The sequence below is a fragment of the Amblyraja radiata genome, chromosome 11, assembly GCF_010909765.2.
Source record: "Amblyraja radiata isolate CabotCenter1 chromosome 11, sAmbRad1.1.pri, whole genome shotgun sequence".
Taxonomy (NCBI): domain Eukaryota; kingdom Metazoa; phylum Chordata; class Chondrichthyes; order Rajiformes; family Rajidae; genus Amblyraja; species Amblyraja radiata.
The window spans coordinates 48,085,063-48,112,247 of NC_045966.1; the positions used below are offsets into that span (position 1 = coordinate 48,085,063).

Here is a 27,185-nt window from a genome sequence, read left to right on the forward strand (position 1 = left end):
ACCACCGCCGAAGCTGTAGTCCCGGCCGGTCATGACAGGAAACGCCGCTCCATTCTCGATGGTAGGCCGTGAGGACGGGGCGAAGAAGCAGCTCGGAGGGATGCTGCCTCTCCGACCAGGTAGGGGACTAAGAAATAAATATTCCCCCTTCCCCTCCCCCACCCCCCACATAAAAGACCTCCAACTAACATTTTTTAACAGGACTTAAAATAAAAAAAAGGTGAAGAGACGGACTGCGGGCAGGCTGCCATACACAGACGGCGCCCACTCCTGCACATCCGCCATTTATATCTGACAAATAAAGCACCAATGAATCATAAAACAAATAGACATAACATTAAGGTACAAATAAAGCACCATTGAACGTGAAAATAACAAAACTGATCTAAAACTAAACTTCTATTATATAATTCTACATCCTCAATATTCAAATATGTTCCCTGATTTGAGAAATAACGAGTAATTAACAAGCATACATTAAAACTTGCAACCTTTATTACACCTATTCTGCCAATAACATATTTTTTAAATGATCTTTGATTTAAAATCATTTTGTCTCTATAATCTCTTCCAGACCTTTGAGAACTCTGGATTTATCTAATTTTATCATTGGGAAATTAGCCTTCAATTTACGCTATTTTTTAATGGAATTCTGTTTCCTAGTCTCACTGCCTTACTTCCTGTCCATGCTCTTAAATCTGAACATTTGAATAAGTTTTCATAATTATCCAAATCTTCTAATCGTTCAAGATAGAGTTTGTTAGATTTAGATCTTAGGGCTAAAGGAATTAAGGGATATGGGGAAAAAGCAGGAATGGGGTACTGATTTTGGATGATCAGCCATGATCATATTAAATGACATTGTTGGCATGAAGGGCTGAATGGACCAGTCCTGCACATATTTTCTATGTTTCTATCTTTGTCAAATTTAATTTGATAACATTCTTGCAAGCACCCTTAGGGGATGCAATCACTTAAAATATGCCACAGCAAACAATTGGCTGCAGACGACATTTGACATGGTGGAACATAAATGAGTGTAAGATATAGTTATCATTGTCAATTTTTAGAATTGTGCTTCATTAATATCTTAATGCATCTTACCTTTATACTTGCTCTTTTTCAAACACACTACCACTCCCACGATAATGATGAGCAGAACAGCCAAACATCTAATAATAATAATATAGGTGTAGGTATCTGATAAAAGAGTAAGCATAGATTTCATCTTTACATGGTTTGTAATTAATATATTTTTAAAGATCCATCAATGACCAAATGTAAAAGCTGTAAAACTTTCTGCCGTACAACAAGCAAATGTTGCTCATTGTTTGGCTTCAAATGAAATAATCACTGTTTCACTGAGAACTTGTGAGAGTGAACTTCTGAACAGCTTGAAGCTTCATCCCGAGAACAAATGTGATGAAGACAGCAAAACAAAAAGAAAGGGATGGTCCTTGCAAGCGACCAAATGGGAAAAGGTGTTGTCTACATAACCATGGGAGTCAGTGGGTTGTTTGTCTCCTGAGATGGAGATACAGAGATCAAGAAAGGGGAGAAAGGTGCTGAAAATGGCCCAAGTGTATTTAAAGACAGGATGGAAGTTAGTGGCAAAGTTGAACAGATTGACAAATTGGTTGCAGGCAGCACTACCAATGCTAGTTGTTGAAAGGGTATCTGGAACAAAGAATTATGTTTTCCATCGTGGAAAAATCAAGAACTGGGAAGTCTCATTGAAAAATAACGGGCACCTAGTTAAGGCCAACATGACATGAAATTATTGCAGAAAATTGCAAGTTGTACACAAAGCAGAATGATAGCAGGGCCTTTACAAGTTTTAAACCTGGGGTACATAGATTCTTGACATGTAATAAGTTAAAAAAATAACTTGATTGGCGAGAAATGGGAAATTAACTTGATGTCATAAGTTGTGGTTTTATTGAGAAAAGAGATTACTCCGTGTGTTGAATGGCCAACTTCTATGTTTGTACTGTCTTCATACAAAAACGACTTCCATTTCTCGCTTCTAATCTTGCGACCAATCATTTAAAAACTATGGCCCTCCCCACGGGGGATCATCGATGTGAAATCTTTCTCTTTCTGCACAAATGCTGCGTTACATTTTTCTTTTAATTCAAGAGTTCTGAGCCTGAAGAGCAGAGAGTTTCACTTGCAATGTATGCTGCTAGAAATGCTATTTTGCTGAGATTCCTTCAGTGTTCTGCTACTATTTTCAAATTAATTCTAGATCAGAAAGTTGATGGGAATGATTCCATACAAATGCAATTACACAAATACAAAACACAATTTGACTAAATGAGTCCACAAATAGCATGATAGTAACGTGCAAGGTTAGTTTGCATGCAATACTGCAGGAAATATATACACATAATTGTTTTTGCAACTCGCAAAAAAATATTTAGTTTGTGGAGCAAAGTCAAAGGATTGCAGGCAAGCAATACCAGTATTTGGAGTCTTTTAGTATAGTTTAGTTTACAGATACAGCATGGAAACAGGCCCAGCTAGTCCACACTGACCATTGATCACCCATTCACACTACGTTATGTTATCCTACTTTCTCATCTACTCCCTACTCACATAAGGAGTAATTTTTCAGAGATCAGTTAACTTACAAACCTGGGCGTCTTTGGGATGTGGGAAGAAACCGGAGCACCCAGAGGATCCCTATGTGGTAACAGGAAAAACATACAAATGCCACACATACAGCACCCAAGATTAGTATCAAACCTAGGTAATTCGCCCTGTATGGCAGCAATTCTACTAGATACGCCACTTGCTCTTACTGATAAACTATCATCATGAGAGGTCATGTGATTACCAAAATCGTAATAACTCGTAATGTTAGTTAGGGATCTAGAGTTAGTACATTTAGTAAATCGCAGATGAATACCTGACTAACATAATTATAATCAATAGTCTGTCAGATTTGCTCAGACTGCACAGGCTTTGAGTTAATAAAATGGTTCCAGGAAAGAAGATGCCTAAGAGAATGTGAAAATTATTAAATAGACCAGTGAGTTTAATAAAGAGGACATAGGCACTTTTCCCTATGAGACTCCTTTCGATAGTGACCAAGACATGTACTCCATGCTTCATTAGATTGATGGAAGAAATGCAATGTCAGAAGTACCCAGTCGTGTGCATTCTTATTTTAATACGGTTAAGGAATAGCCCATATTCCACACAACAGAAATGAGGCCATTCAGCCCCAGAGGTATATGCCAATGTTTATCGCAAATCCATCCACCCACTTGTTCCCCTGTAACTTATTCTACCTCACATACCCATTAATCATGTCATCAGTAGTCCCAGTGGCCACGTATAACAATAATAATTTACAGCAGCCAATCATCTTAATAACCAGCATAACTTTGGGATGTCGGAAACATACACTGACATGGAGTCCTGTGATTTGGTCATGCACACAGACAAGGGGAGAACATTGGATTGATAGATCGATCTTGCTTTGCTGGTGCTCTGGAACATTTTCTCCACATGCAGCACATTTAATACAAAAGATGAATTGAGTTTAAATTACATAGCTTCCACAATGGGTTTTGAACAAGTGACGTTAGACCATTGAACAAGGTTTCTCGATTACAATGTTGGTAGCAAATACTGCAAGAGTGCAGAGATAATTTACAAGGATATTGCCAGGACACCAGGGACTGAGCTATAGAGAAAAGTTAGGCAGGCTAGGATTTTATTCCTTGGAGTGCAGGAAGCTGTGGGGTGAAATTGCAGAGGTGTATAAAATCATGAGGGGAATAGATAGGGTGAATGCACTGAGGGTTTTACCCAGGATAATGAAATCAAGAATCAGGCCATAAGTGAGGGTTGATATTTAATAGGAACTTGAGGGGCTACTTTGGCACTCAAGTGTTTGGTTGATATATGGAACAAACTGCCATAGTATGTAGATGAGGCAGGTACTATAGCAGCATATCAAAGTCACTTGGACAGGTACATGGATAGGAAAGGTCCAAATGCAGGCAAATGGGACAAGCTTAGATGGGCTATCTTTGTCGGCATGGATGAATTGGACCAAAGGGCCTGTTCCATGGTGTATGACTTTCTGACTCAAATACGATTAACCACATTTGAATAAATACTGATACTATCATGCCCACATCAACCCAGGCTTGATCGTAACTAATTCTAAGTTTCCGCCCTGTAGAGTCTACCACACAGGATTGAAAGAGTCACTGCTGCCAAAAAGGACAATGATTGTCAAATTGCCTTAACATGAACATATATACAAAGAGAACATATTTGCTTCACTTACTACTGAATTCCAGATTGTAAGGGACTAATATCTGGAGCCTTTCTTGCTGGAACAAACCACATCTCCAGTTCCCTTTGCCTCTCTCAGCTTTCTGAATAACCAGACTCAGTGATTTATCTTCTCCATTCAGTGTCTTTTCTTCAACAGTTTTGTCATCAACATTGATCCAAACCAGTCTCACCAGTTCAGTGACGTGGGACACAGAGCAGGTCAGGGTAACATTGCCTCCCTCAGTCACTGCATCAGATGGCTCGGCTGTGACTGGGAACAAGTAAAACATTTAGATTTTAAATATTATTTTATAATTAATAACACAAGCAATGTTTTATCCAATAACAAAATGTTGCTGGTGCTGGAAATCTGTTGTTACACGACATTCTGTCGCTTACCTTTAACTGTGATTAATGTTATAGTTACATAAGTACTTCCGCCCACAGTACAGGTGTAAACTCCTGCATCCTCGAACACCACAGGGGAAATCCTCATCGTCAAATTCGTGCCATTAAATTCTGTCACTGAGGGCTCCAGTCGATTCGCAAAGCGACTACTGGTGACAGTGACGGGCTGAAACTTTACTGCCGTTGCTATTTCTTTGGTCGAACCGGGAAGAAAATGTGATGTCCAGGACCAGGCAGCGTTGTAATAACTTCTTGTAATACTGAAACAAAGGAGGTGGAGTTCACTGCCATCTGTGCCTGTGCGATAAAGTGTGTAACTTTCTCTATATAAAGCTGCATCAAGAGACAGAGAATAAGTCATGTTAACATTTCACAGTTATTATTTAGGGCAAGGGCAGGTCAGGTCATGAGGAACTGATGTTGTTGTTGTTCCCCACAGCCATCAGGCTATTAAACACTACAACCTCACAGGTTATGAACTACAATAGACTATTATTATTATTATTAATTATCATTAATTCACTGTTATTGTTTTATTTTTGAGTGTTTGTTATATTATTTATTACGATTACATATTCTACTGTGCTGCAGCAAATAAGAATTTCATTGTTCTATCTGGGACAGATGATAATAAAACCCTCTTGACACTTTACTCTTGATTTTGTGTGACTCGACTCTCATCGGTCCGACTGCAACAACTGCAATAATTTCAAACAGCTGCAGGACTCAGTGCTAGGGTCAGTGAGGGGAGAGGGGACGGATTGTTGTTCAATGCTGATGTGTGCACCAGGTCAGGTCAGGTCATGAGGAACTGATGTTGTTGTTGTTCCCCACAGCCATCAGGCTATTAAACACTACAACCTCATAGGTTATGAACTACAATAGACTATTATTATTATTATTGCACTGTTATTGTTTTATTTTTGAGTGTTTGTTATATTATTTATTATGATTACATATTCTGCTGTGCTCCAGCAATTAAGAATTTCATTGTTCTATCTGGGACATATGACAATAAAACCCTCTTGACTCTTGATTTTGTGTGACTCGACTCTCATCGGTCCGATCTGCGGCAACTGCAATCACTTCAAACAGCTGCAGGACTCGGTGCTAAGGGTCAGTGAGGGGAGAGGGGACGGATTGTTGTTCAGTGGTGATGTGTGCACCAGGTCCCCAGTGTCTGTGTGAGCAGGAAGTGCATGTGACCTGGTGCACTCTGTTTATGTAACACTTTGACATGGGTAACACTTTAATATTGACCGGAGGAGATGAAAGATTAGAATCATGTTTATCCACAGTTTCAATTTCCTGTTAAAAGTCAATGCACAATTATATTTGAATGACCTGACAGAATAGTCTGAATATTACCAGGACGGGAGGGATTAAGTTGTAGAGAGAGACAGTATAAGCTGAGCCTGTTCCCACTGGAGTAGGAGGTTGAGGGGTGTCCTCACAGAGGTACTGTCAAGTCCAGTTTATTGTCATTAACACTAGTACAGAGAGATACAGTTACAATGTCACCTTCTTGAGGCAGACTCCCACGAAGATATTTTCGATGGTGGAGAGGGCTGTTCCTGTGATGGATTGCACTTTCATGGGGGGCATAAATAAGGTGAATAGTCACATTATTTTTATCAAGATAGCAAAGTCCAACCCTAGATGGCTTAAGCTCCGAGGGGAAAGCATTAAAGGGGATCTGAACGACAGGTTTTTCTCTCAGAAAATGATGGGTATGTGGAATAAGATAACAGTGGAGGTATAGGGGTGGATAGGATTACCACATTGCAACATTTGTCTGATTATGGTTAGGGGAGGTTTGGAGGCATAATCACCCTCTCCAAAGGCTCTTATTTCCACCATTGCTTTTATATTGGCTTTTAGAAACAGCCGAATGAACACTTTTTTTCAAACACATCTGTTTTTGAATCAAACCATGTTAGGGGTGGAGGGAAGAGCAACGTTGCGGAGCACAAAACCTCACTGGGTCGATGTCTCTATCGCTCCCACCCAGTCTCCTGCTCTGGATGTGAAATCAGTTTCAGGGTAAATAGGACAAGTTTCCGCTATAGATTATTGGGTGAAGCAAACCTATTCACAGGGTCCAGTTCAAGAGTTTTATAAAAATCCAATGTATATTTACCATATGCACCAGATATAATCCAGAACAATTATATATTTACTTGCTGCAGATTTACAGGCACATTAGATGTAACAACAACAATAAATATATCATAAATTATCAGTTACTCTTAGTAAACAAGACCATGATAGTGCAAAGACCAAGGTAAGTTGAGGAACCCTTGTCATGCTGAGTCCACAGTAGTTAGCTGCTGTGGTTCAGATTCAGATTCAGAAAACTTTATTGTCTGTCGCAACAGAAAATCTTCTTTGACGCGGCTCCACATACAAACATACGGGAGCAGCGCGCCGCGAGTCGCTCACAGAGTAGCGCCCCGCCCCTTTGGTTGTCAGCAGCGATACAATAATAAAGAACACACAAAATGTAACACAAACATCCACCACAGCATTAATCACTGTGATGGAAGGCACAAAAATTTGGCCAGTCCTCCTCCTCTTCCCCCCCGTGGACCGGACCCGAGTCCAGAGTCAGTCCAGGATCGGCTCTTCCTCACCGGAGACCGCGGCTTTAGGTTGTTGTAGGCCGCAGGCCGGCGGTCAAGATTTAAAGTCCCCGCCGCAGCCAGAAGCACCGTAGACTGCAGGGCCGGCGGTCGAAGTTCCCCTCCAGGGGTGATGGTAAGTCCATGCCGGCCCCGCGGTAGAAGTTGGCCGCGGGCCGGCGGTGGAAGCTTCTTTTTCCCCCGGGTCCCCCACGAGGGATCCCGGGCTGTAGACGCCGCACCAGCTGGAGCTCTGCAGACCGCGGCTTCAGGCTGCGACTTCAGGCTGCCGGCTGCCCCGGGCCAGCGAAACGGAGCGCTCCCCTCCAGCGAGCCCCAGCGAGGGTTCACCCGCTCCACGCCGAGAGTCCACGCTGCGCCCGCCGCTGAAGCCCCGGGCGTGTCTCCGGGAAAGGCCGCGCCGATCCTTGATGTTAGGCCACGGGGGAGGCGACCTGGAAAAAGTCGCCTCTCCATGGAGGAGGCGACCGAAGCGGTTTCCCCCTTACCCCCCCACACCACCCCTCACACAAAACACACCGAGAAACACAAAATACATACTTTAAAACATACTAAAAATAAGAAAAAGTTGAAAAAAAACTGACGCGCTGCTGACAAGGCAGCCGCCAGAGCAGCGCCCCCTATACCGGTTATGGTTGGGGTTGTGTGATGAGGTTCAAGAACCTGATGGGTGATGAGAAGAAAGTAAAAGCTTCTTTACATATCTAAAAAGCAAAAGATTAGTGAAGGCAAATGTACGTCCCTTACAATCAGACACAGGTGAATTTATAATGGGAAACAAGGAAATGGCAGAACAGTTAAATGAGTACTTTGGTTCTGTCTTCACAAAGGAAGACACAAACATTCTCCCAGAAATACTTGGTGACCGGGAATCTAGTGGGAGGGAGGAACTGAGGGAATCCACATTAGTTCTGAAATGGTGTTTGTTAAACTGTTGGGACCGAAGGCAGATAAATCCCCAGGGCCTGATGGTCTGCATCCTAGAGTACTCAAGGAGGTGGCCCTGGAAATCGTCAATGTATTGGTGATCATTTTTCAATGGTCTCTCGACTCTGGATCAGTCCCTGTGGATTGGAGGCTGGCCAAAGTTAACTCCACTTTTTAAGAAAGGAGCGAGAGAGAAACCTAGGAATTATAGACCAGTTGGCCTTACATTGGTAGTGGGGAAGAAGCTAGCGTCAATTATTAAATATATTATAACAGCGCATTTGGAAAGCAGTGACAGGATCGGTCAAAGTTAGCATGGAATTATGAAGGGGAAATCATGCTTGACTAATCTTCTGGAATTTTTTGAAGATGTAACAAGTTCAATGGATAAGGAAGAGCCAGTGGATGTGATGTATCTGGACTTCCAAAAAGGTCCCACACAAGAGATTAGTGTGCAAAACTAGAGCACATGGCATTGGGGGTAGGGTATTGACATGGATAGAGAACTGGTTGGCAGACAGGAATCAAACAATAGGAATTAACGGGTCCTTTTCAGAATGGCAGGCATTGACTAGTGGGGATGCCGCATTGCTCGGTGTTGGGACCCCAGTTATTTACAATATATATTAACAATTTAGACAAGGGAATTAAATGTAACATCTCCAGGTTTGCAAATGACACAAAGCTGCGTGGCAGTGTGAGCTGCGAGGAGGATGCTATGAGGCTGCAGGGTGACTTGGATAGGTTGGGTGAGTGGGCAGATTTTTGGCACATGCAGTATAATATCATTAAATGTGAGGTTATCCACTTTGCCGTCAAGGACAGGATTGCAGATTATTTTCTAAATGGTGTCTGATTAGAAAAAGGGGAGGTACAACGAGACCTTGCCATGCTTGTACATCAGTCACTGAAAGTAAGCTTGCAGGTACAGCAGGCAGTGCAGAAGGCTAATGGCATGTTGTCCTTCATTCGGAGAGGATTTTGAGTTTAGGTGCAAGTCCTACTGCAGTTGCACAGTGCCCTGGTGAGACCGAACCTGGAGTATTGTGTGCAATTTTGGTCTCCTAATTTGAAGAAGGACATTATTGCTATTGAGGGAATGCAGCGTAGGTTCACAAGGTTCATTCCGGGGATGGCGGGACAGACATATGATGAAAGAATGGGTCTACTGGGCTTGTATTCACTGGAATTTGGAAGGATGAGAGGTATTCTTATAGAAACATATAACATTCTTAAGGGATTGGACAGGCTAGATGCTGAAAAATGTTCCTGATGTTGGGGGAGTCCAGAACCTGTGGTCACAGTTTCAGAATAAGGGATAGGCCATTTAGGACTGAGATGAGGAGAAACCTTTCCACCCAGAGAGTTGTGAATCTGGAATTCTCTGCCTCAGAAGGCAATGGAGGCCAGTTCACTGGATGTTTTCGAGAGAGAGTTAGATTTAGCTCTTGGGGCTAATGGAATCAAGGGATATGGGGGAAAAGCAGGAACAGGATCCCAATTTTAGATGATCATCCATGATCATATTGAATGGCGGTGCAGGCTCGAAGGGCTGAAGAGCCTATTCTGGCACCAATTTTTCTCTATTTCTGTGAAACGGTTCTTGAATCTTGAGGTAATGGTTCTCAGGCTCCTGTGCCTGCTTCCTAATGATAGCAGCGAGGTGAGAGCATGGCCAGCGTGGTATGAGTCTTTGCCGATATTAGCTGCCTTTTTGAGATTCCTTTGGTGGTGGGAAGATCAATATGTAATGGACAAGGCATCAACCACCACCTACAGCCTACCTTGGTTTATCCACATTAGAATTTTCAAACCAGCCAGCCAGTCAATATCCACTGCACTACATAGTTGTAGAAGATAGATAGAATATCTGGTGATAACGCGAAACATTTGAGGAAGTTTAGGTGTTGGTGAGCATTTTAGTGAGTGTATCAATGTGGTGGGCCCAGGACAGATGAGAGTTGTGCACGACCAGGATCTTGAAGAGGCCGACTCTCTATGTAGAGCCATTGAAAATAGGTGCATGGTCCTTTGGCTTTCCCTTCCTGTTGGAGCTTTGATTAGGTGACTAATGCAGATATCCAACCAGGGATGCACATAATTAATGCATCAATCATGTGTGTTAATGTCAATTGACTGATACGTAAATACGTAGATAACATAAGATTCACTTTCAAAGAGGCAGGTGAAAGATATTGTACTTTGCAAAGAAGGAGTTTAGATTCACCAAAGCTAAAACAATAATGTTATTCCATGGAATCTAGCACCAGACCAATCCATTGGATGTGAATGGGACTCACAGGCAGTGGCTCTTGTCCCAGGGGAAGGTGAATTTTGTATTTGGACTAAATGTATGTATTATTTTCATGTGAATGGGCATGATTAATATATTTTATTCAAATATTTTTTTGTTTATCATGTTAGTTAATTGTGATGAAGTGGCAACCTTAATATTTATGGTAAGATAGCAGCACTTACAGTTTCTTACAGCAAATTCTGCTTTCCCTTTGCCAACAACCTTTACATTTTTCTGCACTTCACACTCATACATCATCCCATCCTGCACTGTAACGTGTCGGATCATCAGATAGACCGTGTTATTCAGGTGGATCTGATCAGTGTTGCTCGTGTTCTGCTGGGATGAGTCCATTGGTCTCCAGTGAAGACTGACTGTATCTGAGAGTCTGGAGATGGTGCAGCTGAGTGTGACGTCACTGCCCATCACAGGCACACGTGGACTTGCCTCGACTGTGAAAAACAATGACTCAGAATGAGTAGTAGCTTGTACAGTACAATAATTGAGTTTAATCTGACCTAAAGGTGGGCCAATAGCAGCATTTGTATTTTTAGAGTCAGTCCAGATATAGTTGGATCTTAGACATAAAATAATACAGAGAGTGCACTGACTCACAGTCTAGCTACGCCAAATCAGTGATGCAGAGCTGAAGTAATGATTGGATGTCACGGTTCAGCTCAGAGTTCCATGGTTTGGACACCATTTGCCGATGCCAACAATAGGGTGGTTGAGTGATGCAGCTGGTAGCATGGTTACCTCACAGCTCCAGTCACCTGGGTTCCATCCTAACCTCCAGTGCTTTGTGGGATTCTTGCACTATCTCCCTGTGGGCACCAGGATTTCCTCAAAGTCATAGAAACATAGAAAATAGGTGCAGGAGTAGGCCATTCGGCCCTTCGAGCCTGCACCGCCATTCAATATGATCATGGCTGATCATCCAACTCAGTATCCTGTACCTGCCTTCTCTCCATACCCCCTGATCCCTTTAGCCACAAGGGCCACATCTAACTCCCTCTTAAATATGGCCAATGAACTGGCCTCAACTACCTTCTGCGGGAGAGAATTCCATAGATTCACCACTCTCTGTGTGAAAAAAGTTTTCCTCATCTCGGTCCTAAAAGATTTCCCCTTTATCCTTAAACTGTGACCCCTTGTTCTGGGGTCCTCCTATTTCATATCCTAAACATTTGCTGATTCATAGATTAGTTGACCACTGTAGATTTCCCTTGACGTGCAGGTGAGCAAATGAGTTTGAGCGAGTTGTGGAAAATAAAAAGGAATTAGTATTGTGAAATTAGTAAAATCAGTGTTGGGTTATATATAAACATAAATGGATGATTTATGTTTATATTGGACATGAGGGAATGCACCTGTACAAGTCTTGTGTTCATTGGTCAGCTAACTACAGTAAGACCATTGAACACATTCATTGGTACAAAACCAACACTGAATAGACAATAGGTGCAGGAGTAAGTCATTCGACCCTTCGAGCCAGCACCGACATTCAACGTGATCATGGCTGATCATCCACAATCAGTACCCGTTCCTGCCTTCTCCCCATATCCTTTGAATCCGCTATCTTTAATAGCCCTATCCAACTCCCTTGAAAGTATCCTGAGAACTGGCCTCCACCACCCTCCGAGGCAGAGAATTCCACAGGCTTACAACTCTCTGTGTGAAAAAGTGGTTCCTCATCTCCGTTCTTAATGCCTTACCCCTTATTCTTAAACTGTGGTCCCTGGTTCGGGACTCCCTCAAAATCGGGAACATGTTTCCTGCCTCTAGCATGTCCAAACCCTTAATAATTTTATATGCTTCAATAAAGTACCCTCTCATCCTTCTAAATTCCAGAGTATACAAAGTGTGCACTTTAGAGAAAAATCAAGAGGGGGAAAAACAGGCATGAAATAGATAAAGAAGCATAAAACAGGAACCTAGAGCTTGACATCAGCAGTGGGTTAACTACTGAAGGAGATTCTGAGGGACAGGATCTAATTGCATTTGGATAGATGGACTGATTAGGGATAATAATAATAATAATAATAATACATTTTATTTATGGGCGCCTTTCAAGAGTCTCAAGGACACCTTACAAAAATTTAGCAGGTAGAGGAAAAACATGTAAGGGGAATGAAATAAATAGTAGAGACATGACTAGTACACAAAGTAAAGACAGAATTCAATTCATAACACAATATGAGGCAATTAATGCACAGATGAAAAGGGAGGGGGACGTGGGGCTAAGGATAGGCAGAAGTGAAGAGATGGGTCTCGAGGCGGGACTGGAAGATGGTGAGGGACACGGAATTGCGGATCAGTTGGGGGAGGGAGTTCCAGAGCCTGGGAGCTGCCCTGGAGAAGGCTCTGTCCCCAAAACTGCGGAGGTTGGACTTGTGGATGGAGAGGAGGCCGGCTGATGTGGATCTGAGGGACCGTGAGGGTTGGTAGGGGGAGAGGAGGTCAGTGAGATATGGGGGGGGCCAGATGGTGGAGGGCTTTGTAGGTGAGGATCAGGATTTTGTAGGTGATCCGGTGGGAGATGGGAAGCCAGTGAAGTTGTTTAAGGACTGGATAGTCAGCATGGCTTTGTTTGTGGGAAATCCGAAATCTCAAAAATCTGAATTTTTTTTTCCAAATGGTAACAAGGTGGATTGAGGAGGCAGAGAAGGCGATGTAGACGAGGTGGCCATTTGCAAGGCCTTTGATATGGTGCACATGGTTGGCTAGCATGGAAGGTTAGATCACATGGGATTCAGGAAGAGCTAGCTAAATCAGTACTGTGACAGAGGGCCTTCCCTCTGCTGAGAGGGAGTGAGGGAGATAAGCCTGAGACTGCCAGTGCCTTCTCGCGAGGCAAAGATGAACTACGGCGAGAAGCCTGAGATCACTATGCCTCCTACTTCAATCTCGGACTGTGCTGATGGATAAGCCTGAGATTGACAGTGCCACACCACATGTGTACTGACAGCAAGGGACAGTGCCCCAATGTGGTCCTGGACTTCTTGTAAATAAAAATATCACATGTTCACCCTCCTGCAAATGTCACTGTGGTCACTGTCAACCTAGCATCATCGGCAATGCCACTACACAAAATTACTTTGATGTAGGAAACAGATGGTGATGGTGGAAGGTCGCTTTTCAGACTGGAGACCAGCGTCTAGTTGTGTGCCTCAGGAATTAGTGCTGGGACCAATGTTGTTTGTGATTTTTTTTAAATAATTTGCATGAGAATGTAAAAGGTCAGTAATTTTACAAATGGCATTAATAGAAGAGTTATCATAGACAGTGAAGAACGTTGTCAACATTTACAATGGGATTTGGATCAGATAGGTATGTGGGCTGAGGAATTGCAAAAGGCATCTAAATCGGACAAGTACAAGGAGATGGGATATTATTTTTCATTGTACAAGATGTTGGAGTATTGTGTAAAGTTTTGGTTCTCTGTTACAGGAAAGATGTCATTAATTTGGAATGAATGGAATAAAAGAATCATGAGAATATTGCTCGGATTGCAGGTTATGGGTTACAGAGAGAAATTGGACAGGTTAAGACTTTGTTCCTTGGAGGGTAGGAGGCTGTGGGGTTGATGTTTTTGACGACAGAACATAAAATAGTACAGCACAGGATTAGATGCTGCAGCCCAAATGTCTTCTTCATGCGTATGGAGTGCACAGCCTAAGTTGCAGGACAACTTGTTCTATTTGATCTTATTTGATTGGCCCTAATGTCTGTGCAGCACATTAAACTAATCATGGAGCTCATGATGCTCTGTATGTTAATACTGTAATTAACTGTATACTTTCCCCTTGCATTTAACCTCCCCCCACAAAGTGCAACACATTACACATGTACAGATTAAACTCCATCTGCCATTTCTCTGCCCATAACTGTGTTTGACCTCTAACTGCTGCATCATTAGCCAGACTTCTTCACTGCCTGATACTCCAATTTATGTGACTCCAAATATTTGCATCAATCAACCCATTTACATTTTCATCTAGGTCAATTATATATCACAAACAACAGAGGTTACAATACTTTTCCTTGCGGAGCAGCATTGGACAAAGACTTAGACCCAGCATGACACCTTTCCACCACAACCCTCTGTCTTCATGGGAAGCTAGTTCTGAATCGACGCTGCTAAGTCACCATTGATCCCAGATATCTGAACCCTCTGGATCAGTCTACCTTGTCATTTTCCTAATGTTAACAACATCCCTTCAATTATCTACAGCAACTCCCAAAAATCTTAATCAAATTTGTAAAATTTGACATGCCCCATCGGGATCATCAGCATCGTTCCGTAATTTGTCATTACTTACCATTAACAAGTACGTCTTATCTCTGAATCCCATCTTAAACTTCCCTACCACTGATGTGAAGCTCACTGGCCTACAATTTCCTGAGTTACTTTTATAACATTGGCCTATCCATGTTCTCCACAGATCCATAACCTGCTGAGTTACTCCAGCACTTTGTGTGTGTTTCTTTGCAAACTAGTATCTGCTGTTCCCTGGGTCTAAGAAAATCTTTGGCTGCTATCCACTCCTCTGGGACCTTGCTTGTGAATAGAGAAGATACAGGGATCATTGTCTAGGACTGGCATTCTCTCTTGCCTCGCTCATTAATTTAGGTCAGATCCTATCAAGTCCAGGCGATCTATCCTTTTTGCATTTGCTCTTTTGCTACTGTGGCTGTCCCACTTGGGCAACCTAATCTGCGAGTTTAGAAGGGTGTCTTTGACCTTCAAACTTGTGGCATGGTCAACACGTGGTCCTAGGAGGTCCTATGAGGTCGCTGGAACTCTCCTTCATGCTCGAGGAAAGTTCTCGAATACCCGTGGCCTCAGCTATTTTGCGGAAACATTTTCCGCGAGTAAGATTTGGTCGGCATGGCTCTTTTTAACTCGTAGTGCAGGGGAGTGCGGTCGCTATTTGGTTACAGGCAGTCGAGGGCCGCCGTAGGCAAGCTCCTTCGCAAACCTGGCATTCTGATTAGCTCATTGGAGTTTTCAGGACCAAGGAAGACCTACCGGTCTTCCCTATAGGTAAAATGCCCGCTAAACCTTATTAAACTTCTTATGTGCCTCCACTCCTTCTCTCCCCCCTTCCTCTCCCCATCTCTCCTCCTCCGCGCTCTCTAAAGGATTTACCATTACTGTGCAGTCTTTTTACCTTCATCTTCGTCGCGGGTGTGAATTTAAGACAGCGCTCCTCCCCCCCCCCCCGCTTTCCTGGCCGTTGCTGTGTGTGTGTGTGTGCGTGCGTGTGGTGTCAATCCAGCTCACGGTTTCAACGCGGACAGTCGGTCCAACTCGAGGCTTTCCAGGCGTGTGCCCTCGAGCTGGTAGGTCGAATACACTCTTCTTAACTCGGAATTAGGTCGCCCAAGTGGGACAACCCCTTAAGGATCTATCCATAATGCTTTTCAAGAGCGCCACAACTAACTGCTCTTACATATTCGTATTCTCCATCCTGATCTCAATGTCTTCCATGTCCTCCTCTCTGATAAATACTGACGTAAAGTATTTATTTAGTAACTTACCTCCTTTATCTTTGAGTAGTCCTGCACCTCCATTTTTTTAGTGTATGTATAAAAGGTTTCAGATTCTCTTTAATACAACTTGCCAATGACATTTCAGGACCCCTCCTAACTCCTTGCTTCATTCTTTACTGTTTTCCTCCATCTTACTGGACCATGCCGATATTGAACTCTGAACAACTGGTCTCTAAATGACTCCCAAATGTCAGATGTGAACTTATCCAATAACAGCTGCTCCCAATTTACAGCCCTATGCTGAATATGATGCCTCACCTCAATTCAGTGCTTTACCCCAAGGTCCATACTTAATGGATCAATTCACTTTTACTCAATGGATCAATTCACTTTTCTGTGCTAGGCATTGAATTGTTCATGAAGAACTCTTTTTCAATACTCACTTTTAATACCAAATATTTCGTACTGTTTCAGGATTTTATAACCCGGCGATGTTTGTGCCAAGATGAGGGATCCTGCAAACTTAAATGTGGGACTGCTTATCCTCAGATGTACAGTACCATCATCGCATTTCATGGTGTGGAACAACTCAAAATGTCTGAATTCAGGGTTCAAATGTTGCATCCACGGACCGGAATTATCTCTCCGTAAACCTATCAGCTGTTGCATTCCTTGCCCGGAATGTGATGTCCAGCACCAGGCAGCGGGGCCACTTCCAGGATTGATTGGTCCATGGAACACAATGTCATGTATTTTATTGAAAATATAAATATCATTGGGGTTATCTGTTTAAAAAGAGGAACAGTGGAAGTATTTTAATATAATCATATATGTTTTATTCCATAGTAATTATTAATCTTGGTATTCCACTGATGCAATATTATTATTTTTATCAAGTGATCATCATATCTAAATGTCACACTATTACTCAAGCAAATGAACAACTCTATTGCACATTTGGTGCAGTTATCAATATATACATCAATGATGATATGTTGAATTTACTGTAATTAGGAGTCACAGGGGAAGGTGTAGTGGATAGGAGGGTGAAAGAGAAACTCAATAGATATGGAGGAGTGAGTCTGCATTGGTTTCCCATTTGATGGGGGTTTCTAAAGCTGATAGTGAGCATCACTATTGTTTAATGTTCTCCCACAAGTGGCAGCAACATCTCCATCTTCATATCTTAAAGAAGCCCATGAGAGTTCCTCCCAACCTTCCTTTTACTAAAGTAGAGGTTGCAACGTTGTGGATCTTTTTCAAACTCTCTTGACTGAAGTGTAAATTCCACTGGCTCAGAATGTAACTGCAAAAATTCCAAATTTTACAGACTATTATTTTTCTTATTTTTCAAATTCTATCCATGATTCAGCCTTTTAAAAGTTGAATGGTAAACTTTATGAAAATCAGTGATTACACGTTTGTAAAATAAATGGAAATCAGTGGGAATTTTGGATGACTTGGGACGGGACAGCATTGTTGCTGGAAGCTGAAAGCAAATGTGCACAGATTTTACACAGGAGCAGGGATGTGGAGATAGGTTTCAAGGTTTCAAGGTCAGTTTATTGTCACATGTACCAATTAAGGTACAGTGAAATTCGAATTACCATACAGCCATACTAAAAAAAAAGCAACAAGACACACAACTACATAAAAGTTAACATAAACATCCACCACAGCGGATTCTCTACATTCCTCACTGAGATGGAAGGCAATAAAGTCTAAGCTTCTTCCTCTTTATTCTCCCGCGGTCAGGGCAGTCGAACCATCCGTGTAGAGGTGGCTGAAACTCCTGCGGCTTGGAGCTCCCAAAGTCGGTCTCTCACTAGAGACCATGAGCTCCACAATGTTAAAGTCAGCAAGCTCCCGCGGTAGAGGTCAGAGGTCGATCCCAGGCAAAGGGATTGCGAGCTCAACGATGGTAAATCTGCTGGCTCCCGCGGTGGAGCTCCTGAAGTCAGTTTCCAATAAAGGCTGCTAATTTCTCGAAGTTAGGCCGCAGTGCGGACGAAGATACGATTTGGAAAAAAAATTGCATCTCCATCGAGATTAGAAAAAGTTTCCCACAACCCTCCCCCCCACATAAAGCAAGCTAAAGAACACTAATACATACATTTAACACATACAAACAAACAACAAAAGAAGGAAGGGACAGGCAGACTGTTGGCGAGGCAGCCATTCTTGGTGCCACCCGGTGGAATAAATACTTTATCTGCCTATTGTATGACTTAATGAATCATACAAAGTGCAATGGTAAGGACCAGAGATGGGAGTAGGCCATTCAACCCTTCATACATGGCCTACAATTCAATAAGATCATGATAATGATTATGATATAGTTGGGATCACGGGGATATGGCTCCAGGGTGACCAAGGCTGGGAGCTGAACATCCAGGGATATTCAATATTCAGGAGCGATAGACAGAAAGGAAAAGGAGGTGGGGTAGCGTTGCTGGTTAGAGAGGAGATTAACGCAATGGAAAGGAAGGACATTAGCTTGGAGGATGTGGAATCGATATGGGTAGATATGCGGAACACTAAGGGGCAGAAAACACCCCTTAGGTGTACAGGCCACCTAACAGTAGTAGTGAAGTTGGGGATGGCATCAAACAAGAAATTAGAAATGCGTGCAACAAAGGTAAAACAGTTATAATGGGTGACCAATCTACATATAGATTGGGTGAATCAAATTGGCAGGGGTGCTGAGGAAGAGGATTTCTTGGAATGTATGCAGCATAGTTTTCTAAACCAACATGTAGAGGAACCAACGAGAGAGCAGGCTATTCTAGACTGGGTATTGAGTAATGTGGAAGGGTTAGTTAGCAGTCTTGTTGTGCGTGGCCCCTTGGGCAAGAGTGACCATAATATGGTTGAGTTGTTCATTAGGATGGAGAGTGACATTGTTAATTCAGAAACAATGGTTCTGAACTTAAAGAAAGGTAACTTTGAGGGTATGAGACATGAATTGGCCATGATTGACTGGCAATTAATTCTTAAAGGGTTGACGGTGGATATGCAATGGAAGGCATTTAAAGACTGCATGGACAAACTACAACAATTGTTCATCCCAGTTTGGCAAAAGAATAAATCAGGGAAGGTAGTGCATCCGTGGATAACAAGGGAAATTGGGGATAGTATCAAAGCAAAAGATGAAGCGTAAAAAATTAGCCAGAAAAAGCAGCCTACCAGAGGACTGGGGGAAATTCAGAGACCAGCAGAGGAGGACAAAGGGCTTAATTAGGAAAGGGAAAATAGATTATGAAAGAAAACTGGCAGGGAACATAAAAACTGACTGCAAAAGTTTTATAGATATGTGAAGAGAAAGAGATTAGTTAAAACAAATGTAGGTCCCTTGCAGTCAGAAACAGGTGAATTGATCATGGGGAACAAGGACATGGCGGACCAATTGAATAACTACTTTGGTTCCGACTTCACTAAGGAAGACATAAATAATCTGCCAGAAATAGCAGGGGACCGCGGGTCAAATGAGATGGAGGAACTGAGTGAAATCCAGGTTAGCCGGGAAGTGGTGTTAGGTAAATTGAATGGATTGAAGGCCGATAAATCCCCAGGGCCAGATAGGCTGCATCCCAGAGTACTTAAGGAAGTAGCTCCAGAAATAGTGGATGCATTAGTGATAATTTTTCAAAACTCTTTAGATTCTGGAGTAATCCCTGAGGATTGGAGGGTAGCTAATGTAACACCACTTTTTAAAAAGGGAGGGACAGAGAAAACGGGGAATTACAGACCAGTTAGTCTAACATCGGTAGTGGGGTACTGCTAGAGTCAGTTATTAAAGATGGGATAGCAGCACATTTGGAAAGTGGTGAAATCATTGGACAAATTCAGCATGGATTTACGAAAGGTAAATCATGTCTGACGAATCTTATAGAATTTTTCGAGGATGTAACTAGTAGAGTGGATAGGGGAGAACCAGTGGATGTGTTATATCTGGACTTTCAGAAGGCTTTCGACAAGGTCCCACATAAGAGATTAGTATACAAACTTAAAGCACATGGTATTGGGGGTTCAGTGTTGATGTGGATAGGGAACTGGCTGGCAGACAGGAAGCAAAGAGTAGGAGTAAATGGGTCCTTTTCAGAATAGCAGGCAGTGACTAGTGGGGTACCGCAAGGCTCAGTGCTGGGACCTCAGCTATTTACAATATATATTAATGATTTGGACGAAGAAATTGAATGCAACATCTCCAAGTTTGCGGATGACACTAAGCTGGGGGGCAGTGTTAGCTTTGAAGAGGATGCTAGGAGGCTGCAGGGTGACTTGGATAGGCTGGGTAAGTGGGCAAATGCATGGCAGATGCAGTATAATGTGGATAAATGTGAGGTTATCCACTTTGGTGGCAAAAACAGGAAAGTAAACTATTATCTAAATGGTGGCCGATTAGGAAAAGGGGAGATGCAATGAGACCTGGGTGTCACAGTACACCAGTGATTGAATGTAGGCATGCAGGTGCAGTAGGCAGTGAAGAAAGCGAATGGTATGTTAGCATTCATAGCAAAAGGATTTGAGAATAGGAGCAGGGAGGTTCTACTGCAGTTGTACAGGGTCTTGGTGAGACCACACCTGGAGTATTGCGTACAGTTTTGGTCTCCAAATCTGAGGAAGGACATTATTGCCATAGAAGGAGTGCAGAGAAGGTTCACCAGACTGATTACTGGGATGTCAGGACTTTCATATGAAGAAAGACTGTATAGACTCGGCTTGTACTCGCTAGAATTTAGAAGATTGAGGGGGGATCTTATAGAAACGTACAAAATTCTTAAGGGGTTGGACAGGCTAGATGCAGGAAGATTATTCCCGATGTTGGGGAAGTCCAGGACAAGGGGTCACAGCTTAAGGATAGAGGGGAAATCCTTTAGGACCGAGATGAGAAAAACATTTTTCACACAGAGTGGTGAATCTCTGGAACTCTCTGCCACAGAAGCTAGTTGAGGCCAGTTCATTAGCTATATTTAAGAGGGAGTTACATGTGGCCCTTGTGGCTAAAGGGATCAGGGGGTACGGAGAGAAGGCAGGTACAGGATACTGAGTTGGATGATCAGCCATGATCATATTGAATGGTGGTGCAGGCTCCAAGGGCTGAATGGCCTACTCCTGCACCTATTTTTTATGTTTCTATCATGGCTGATCAATTATGTCAGCAATACTTCCCTGCAAACACCTAAATTCCAATTTTTATTTAATATCACTGCCCTGAATATGCTGGAGCATATACAGTATTCTTTTCTGTTGAAATACAGAATTTATTTTTCTAATCTTTATCTAGAATGACCTGCAATAGGACAGCTCAGCCAGGGAAACATCATCCACATATCTAGCTTGTCAAACAAAATTAAAACTTCATATATTTCACTGAGATCATCTTACTATTAACCTCTGAACAATTCATGCCAAGTCTACTTACCTTGTTCTTGATGAACAATCTCCATGGCATGCCAGAACCGAACATCTTCAACACACACTGTGTGTATTTTCCCCAAATACCATGCTTGTAACATTTTTGGTTAACTTCTTGTGTGGTACCTTATTTGAGGAACTTATAAAAATCCTCACTCACCACATCTGAGAGCTCTCATGACCTAACATGCTTTGTACAAATTCAGAAAAAGTAGAAACACATTGATAGTGATTGGTGAACCAATGCACTTACTCTGGGTGAAAACAGACTGAAGTAAAGCAACCAAGACTCCGAACACCAGATCAGGAGGCATTTTGCTGTGGACCATCATAGCCTCATTTCACAGATTCCTTCTCTTTTCCTGTAATTGCGAAACAATTAATTTTACATGACATACAAAAACTATCAAGGACTCATTCTCAGCCCCTTACTATAATCCCTATGCAGTCACGCCTGCATAGTCAAATTCTGGTTTAACTCCACTTACAAGATTTCCAAAGACATCAGCATATTATGAGACAGAGTGCAGGAAGGAGATAGAGAGCTTAGTAGCATGGTGCTTGAATAACAACTCCATCTCAATGTCAGTAAGCCAAAGGAGCAGGTCATCAATTTCAGAAAGCAAGGTAGAGTACACACACCAGTCTACATCATTGGCGCTAAAGTGGACACAAAGTGCTGGAGTAAATCAACGAGTTATGCAGCATCTCTGGAGGACATGAATAGATGATAATTTGGGTCAGTGTCTGAAGAAAAGTCTTGACCTGAAACATCATCTATCCATGTCCTCTAGAGATGTTGCCTGAACAGCTGAGTTACTCCAGCATTATATGTCCTTTTTGTAAACAAGCATCTGCAATTCTTGTGTCTATATTGCTGATGTGGAGATGGCCATTGTACTTGTGTCAGCTTGATCATATTCATGTATGGCATGATTTGCCTTGATAGCAAAATTTTCAACTGTACCTCATGTGGCAATATCAATGTAAATCCAGATTGGGGAAACTACCAGAGGAAAATCAAAGGCCCCTTCCCTCAAACTGTGATGGTAAAGTAATGAGATTAATCTGTTTTGCAAATTATTTCTTCATTCCACTTTGTGAACTGTAACAGTCCAAAACTGTTTCAGTGAAATATGCCCTCACTTCCTTTCATGACGTGAATGCACATTACACAACCTCATTGCCTACAAAAATAACTGAAAGAGGAACCAAAAAAGGAACTGTTATTTGGGAAATAGACAAAATACAGTTAAAAAACATTTTTCACCAAGTATTTTTTATTTTACACTGATCAGAAACAGATCTATTTATGTATCTAAGGATATAAAATCACTGGGATGGGCATATTCGTATTGTTAACCTGCGCATTGATCATATCTACTTGGTAACATTAGTTCAGTGGATTGAATATTAGTAGATCGCACAGTCATTTTGCAAATAATTAACTTGACACGAAGATCTAGTGAACAAGCATTTCACTACACCTCTGGTGTATGTGACCAATAAATAACCTTTGAACCATTGAAGCATTGATATGAAAACCAGAGTCAGTGGGCCAGGTGAGAGCAAGACACTCTGGGAATAAGGCCTCATACTTCTCTGGTCCTCCAATATACAACTAACACATGCCCTTGCAAGAAGTAGACATGGCTCATCTCAGACTGATGCCGAGATAACTGTGATTCCATAAAATGCCACTTGATTGCGAAATATGCTTTGCACTATTGCAACTGCCATTCCAGAGGCTTATGTCTGTCACTTCACAAATAATTAATTGAACCACAGTCTAACAGGAAGTAAACATTCAGACATGGGGATGTGTGAATTATGATACATTTTGATTTACTTCCAAGGAAATGTGAGGTTCTTATGTGGCACTAACAATACAGGCAGCATAATCCTATATCCAGAATTAATTGGCACAATTGAACAGATATTGATCCATGCTCTTAAATGTTCATTTTTTTCACCACATCTTCACTATGGCTACACTATTCTACCCATTATTGATTTGTTATGGTAGCACTGGCATCAGACTTCTCCTAGTGCATCTCGGTATCTAGCATCCACGACTGACACTGAAAATATAAGGGAACAGATGAATTGGAAGAATATTATTTTCACCCTTCATGCTTTGTTGGACATTGGTTATTCTTCATTTATCATGTCGGACTTGAATCTAAAAGCCATTGCTTAACAACACTGGTGCAAACTTTGTTGCATGAACTGTAGTTGTTCAAATCTCTCTTGGGCATCTTGAGATGGTCAAAGTACACCAACCTTATCGGTAATCTATAAAGTGCACATTATCAGTTGTGCCCTATTGAAAGACTTTTACCAGCTGATTTGCATCCAGTTAATGAATAGGTAGGAGTCAAGTCGAGAATGTTTAATTGTCCTATGTACTGATGCGGACCAATGACATGTTTACTTGCAGCTACATAACAAGTCTCTAAACATAGAACTCAATAGATAACATAATAAAACACAAAACAGTTCAACCAATAAAATAAACAATATGCAAGTAAATTGGATAGTTATATGGATGGGAAAGGAATGGAGGGTTATGGTCTGAGCGCAGGTATATGGGACTAGGAGAGATTATGTTTTCGGCACGGACTAGAGGGGTCGAGATGGCCTGTTTCCGTGCTGTAATTGTTAAATGGTTAATATTAATGCAAAACAAAAACAAAATCCAAAGTCCCCAGTGCAACCCAGACCGTACATAGTTCAAGTTTAGTTGGTGTTCGTTAAGTTCAGTAGCCTGATGGCTGTAAGCTGTTTCTGAACCTGGAGATCACAGTTTACAGACTCCTAAACCAACTTACCAATGGCAGGAGTGAAGTTAGAGCATGGTCAGGATGGTTTGGGATCATGATGATACTGGCTGCCTCGTTGAGGTCTTGCTTCCAAGAGATCCCTTCATTGGGAGGTCAATACCCACAATGAACTGAGCAGAGTCCCCCACTTGTTGGAATCATCTTTGTTCATGGGGATTCAAATTGGTGAACCAGGCCATGATGAAACTATTCAATTTGCTCTCTACCACACAACTGTAGAAGTTCAAGAGTGTGTTGGTCGACATACCAAATCCCCTCAATCTTCAAAGGAAGTAGAGGCATTGATAGGCTTTTTTACAGTTGCATCAATGTTCTGGGTCCAGGACAGATCTTCAGAGATATACACGCCCAGGAACTTGATATTGTTGACCCTCTCCTCCACCGACCCGCCGATGAAGGTAAGTTTATGATTCTTGGCCTACCTATTCCAAAGCCAACAATCAGCTCCTTGGTCTTACTGACATTGAGAGCAAAGTTATTGTTCTGGTAACATACAATTGATCTTCCTCTTATATGCTAAATCATCATTATCCATAATTTGCCCATTAATGGTGGTATTGTCAGCAAATTTAAAGATGCAATTGGAATTGAGTCCTGATACAAAGTCATCCCTAGCCTTTGTCCAACCATCTGTCGTTCACATAACCTCCTCACTTGTGTTCACCTATGACTGGCCGTGCTCTGTGCTAACCCTTCTCTATCCAGGAATGCTGCCTGACCTGCTGAGTTTCTCCAGCATTTTGTGTCTATCTCCTAGTTGTCTGCCCATGTCATATCTGAAGTGGAGAACATCTTTCTACCTGAATTATGGGTTCTCCTCCACCATAGTTGATAGAGCCTTTAACCATTTCTCATTTGTATTTTGAACTTCTGCTCTCATCCCTCTCCTGGATTAGTTCTGATAGTCTTCAATTTCTATTCCAACAGCCTCCACATTCATCCTATGTAATGTCTGCATCGTTCACCAAGATTCCTCCAGCAGACACATCTTCCCCTCAGCTTTCAACATGCTGAAGGGGCTGCTCTCTGGGGACTGCTTCTCTGTCCTCACCATATCATGCACTTTCCCATGCCACAGCAGGACATCCAACACTCATATTTTTATTTCTTCCATTCACTTCACATAAGAACCAAGTCAAAGTACAATTCACCTGCACTTTTCACAATCCAATGCACTGCATAGGATCATTGTTGTCTTATATACAATGGAGCAAGCAACTGCATGTTTGGTGTCTGCGTTGGGACAATCTTGAGTTTTCTGTGGCCTGCCACCTTTATTCGCCATTCTAGTTCTCCCTCTGAATTCTCTCTCTTTATCATATGTTACTGTCATAATGAGACCCAATAAAAATTTGAGGAAGAACACATAATCTTCTACCTGGGCACATTGCAGCCTTTGGAACACAATGTCAAAAGTAAGCCTGAGCTAATGTGCTTTCACTGCTTTCAGCAGATCTGACATTTCTGCTGCAAGAATCAAGAGGGTTTTATCTTCACATTTGCCAAAGCAGGACAATGACATTCTTAAGGGCCTGTCCCACCTATGCGACTTTCTCGGCGACTGCCGGCACTCGTCATAGGTCGCCGAACATGTTCAACTTGTTGAAAATTCAGCGGCGACCAGAAAGACGCTACAACTCTTTGGGTGACTAGGAGACGTCTCATGATCTTAGAGGTGACCCCTGGCGACCCTTGTCACCCGCAACATGTCTCCAGGGTGTTGCCAGGATGGTCGTGAGTAGTATCCAAGTCACCCAAAGAGTCGTAACGTCTTTCTGCTCGCAGCTGAATTTTCAACATGTTCGACAAGCCCTTTACTTGCAGAAGCATAAACGGTTTGTAAACACAATACTCAATAGATAATATAATAAACAAACATGAAATAAAATAAGTTCTATAAACAAAATGTAGATCATCCATCTGTAACATTTGCTTATTTTTCCCCCAAATGTCATGTGTTAAATCAATGCCTGCTAGGAAAATGCAGGGCACATATAACTTAAAACTAAGAAATCATGATTTTTTTTTAAAATATACCAATGACTGAACTAAACATTTATCCTTCTGTAACTAATTTGTCAAAGGATTCTGGTTTACTTGGTCAGGAATCTGCTATCTAATATTTTACATTCTCACTCTTTCTTTGTTTTTCCGTGCAATAATTTGGTTAAATTGGAACTCAATCAAATCATTGATCTAAATCAGCAGCAGGAATGTGAAGGCCATGAAACTTTGAATATTACTAGAGCATTGTTGTGGTAATCAGAAAGACGTAATGGGATCCAAAATTAAGATGTTACTATTAATCAGGCCAGAGTCAAATCACAGATGACAGTTATGAAATTGAGCAAAACACTCTTTCCTAAGATTTTAGGGGAAAGGAGATAAAACAACATAAACAAAAACAGAAAATGCTGGTAATACTCTGCCAGTCCGACGAGAGAAACAGTTCATATTTAAGGGCAGAATCGCTTCAACAGACCCGTCTAAATTTCTCTTTCCACGGATGCTGCCTGACCTGGTGCGTGTTTGCAGCATTTTCTATTCCTTGTATTCCCAACATTTACAATATTCAGTTCATCTGACCATGGGATAGTTGATTAGTTTGAAATGTGTCATATTCAACAGAAGAAGTGGTTGAAAGAATAACAGATAAAAAGATATAAGATATTTGAACATTATATTCAGATTAAGATTTCACTTGTGGATGGTGAATCCATTATCTGATTGTGACTGAAGTTAGGTTGCCTACCTTGTGCGAAGAGTCTGGTGAAGACGCAGAGACTGAGCAGTAAAACTCCTAGTATGGCGACACACAATAAACTGAGGTCCCCAGTCTCACTCTGCACGATGAGTGAT

General features: G+C 41.9%; 1 protein-coding gene and 1 long non-coding RNA gene across 2 annotated transcripts; both read right to left on the bottom strand.

The window, feature by feature from the left end:
- Positions 1–420: 420 nt before the first annotated feature.
- Positions 421–27,185, bottom strand: LOC116978409. The gene is made up of 5 exons (XM_033029529.1): positions 27,079–27,185; positions 10,752–11,021; positions 4,696–5,037; positions 1,105–1,200; positions 421–440 (listed from the first exon to the last, which is right to left on the bottom strand). Exons 2-5 carry the CDS (start codon positions 10,993–10,995, stop codon positions 421–423), a joined length of 702 nt encoding a protein of 233 aa, XP_032885420.1. The 5' UTR covers positions 10,996–11,021; positions 27,079–27,185.
- On the bottom strand, positions 16,515–22,525 carry LOC116978606. Its single transcript, XR_004413477.1, has 3 exons — positions 22,451–22,525; positions 21,737–21,845; positions 16,515–16,850 (listed from the first exon to the last, which is right to left on the bottom strand). It is a non-coding gene; the product is annotated as an uncharacterized LOC116978606 (long non-coding RNA).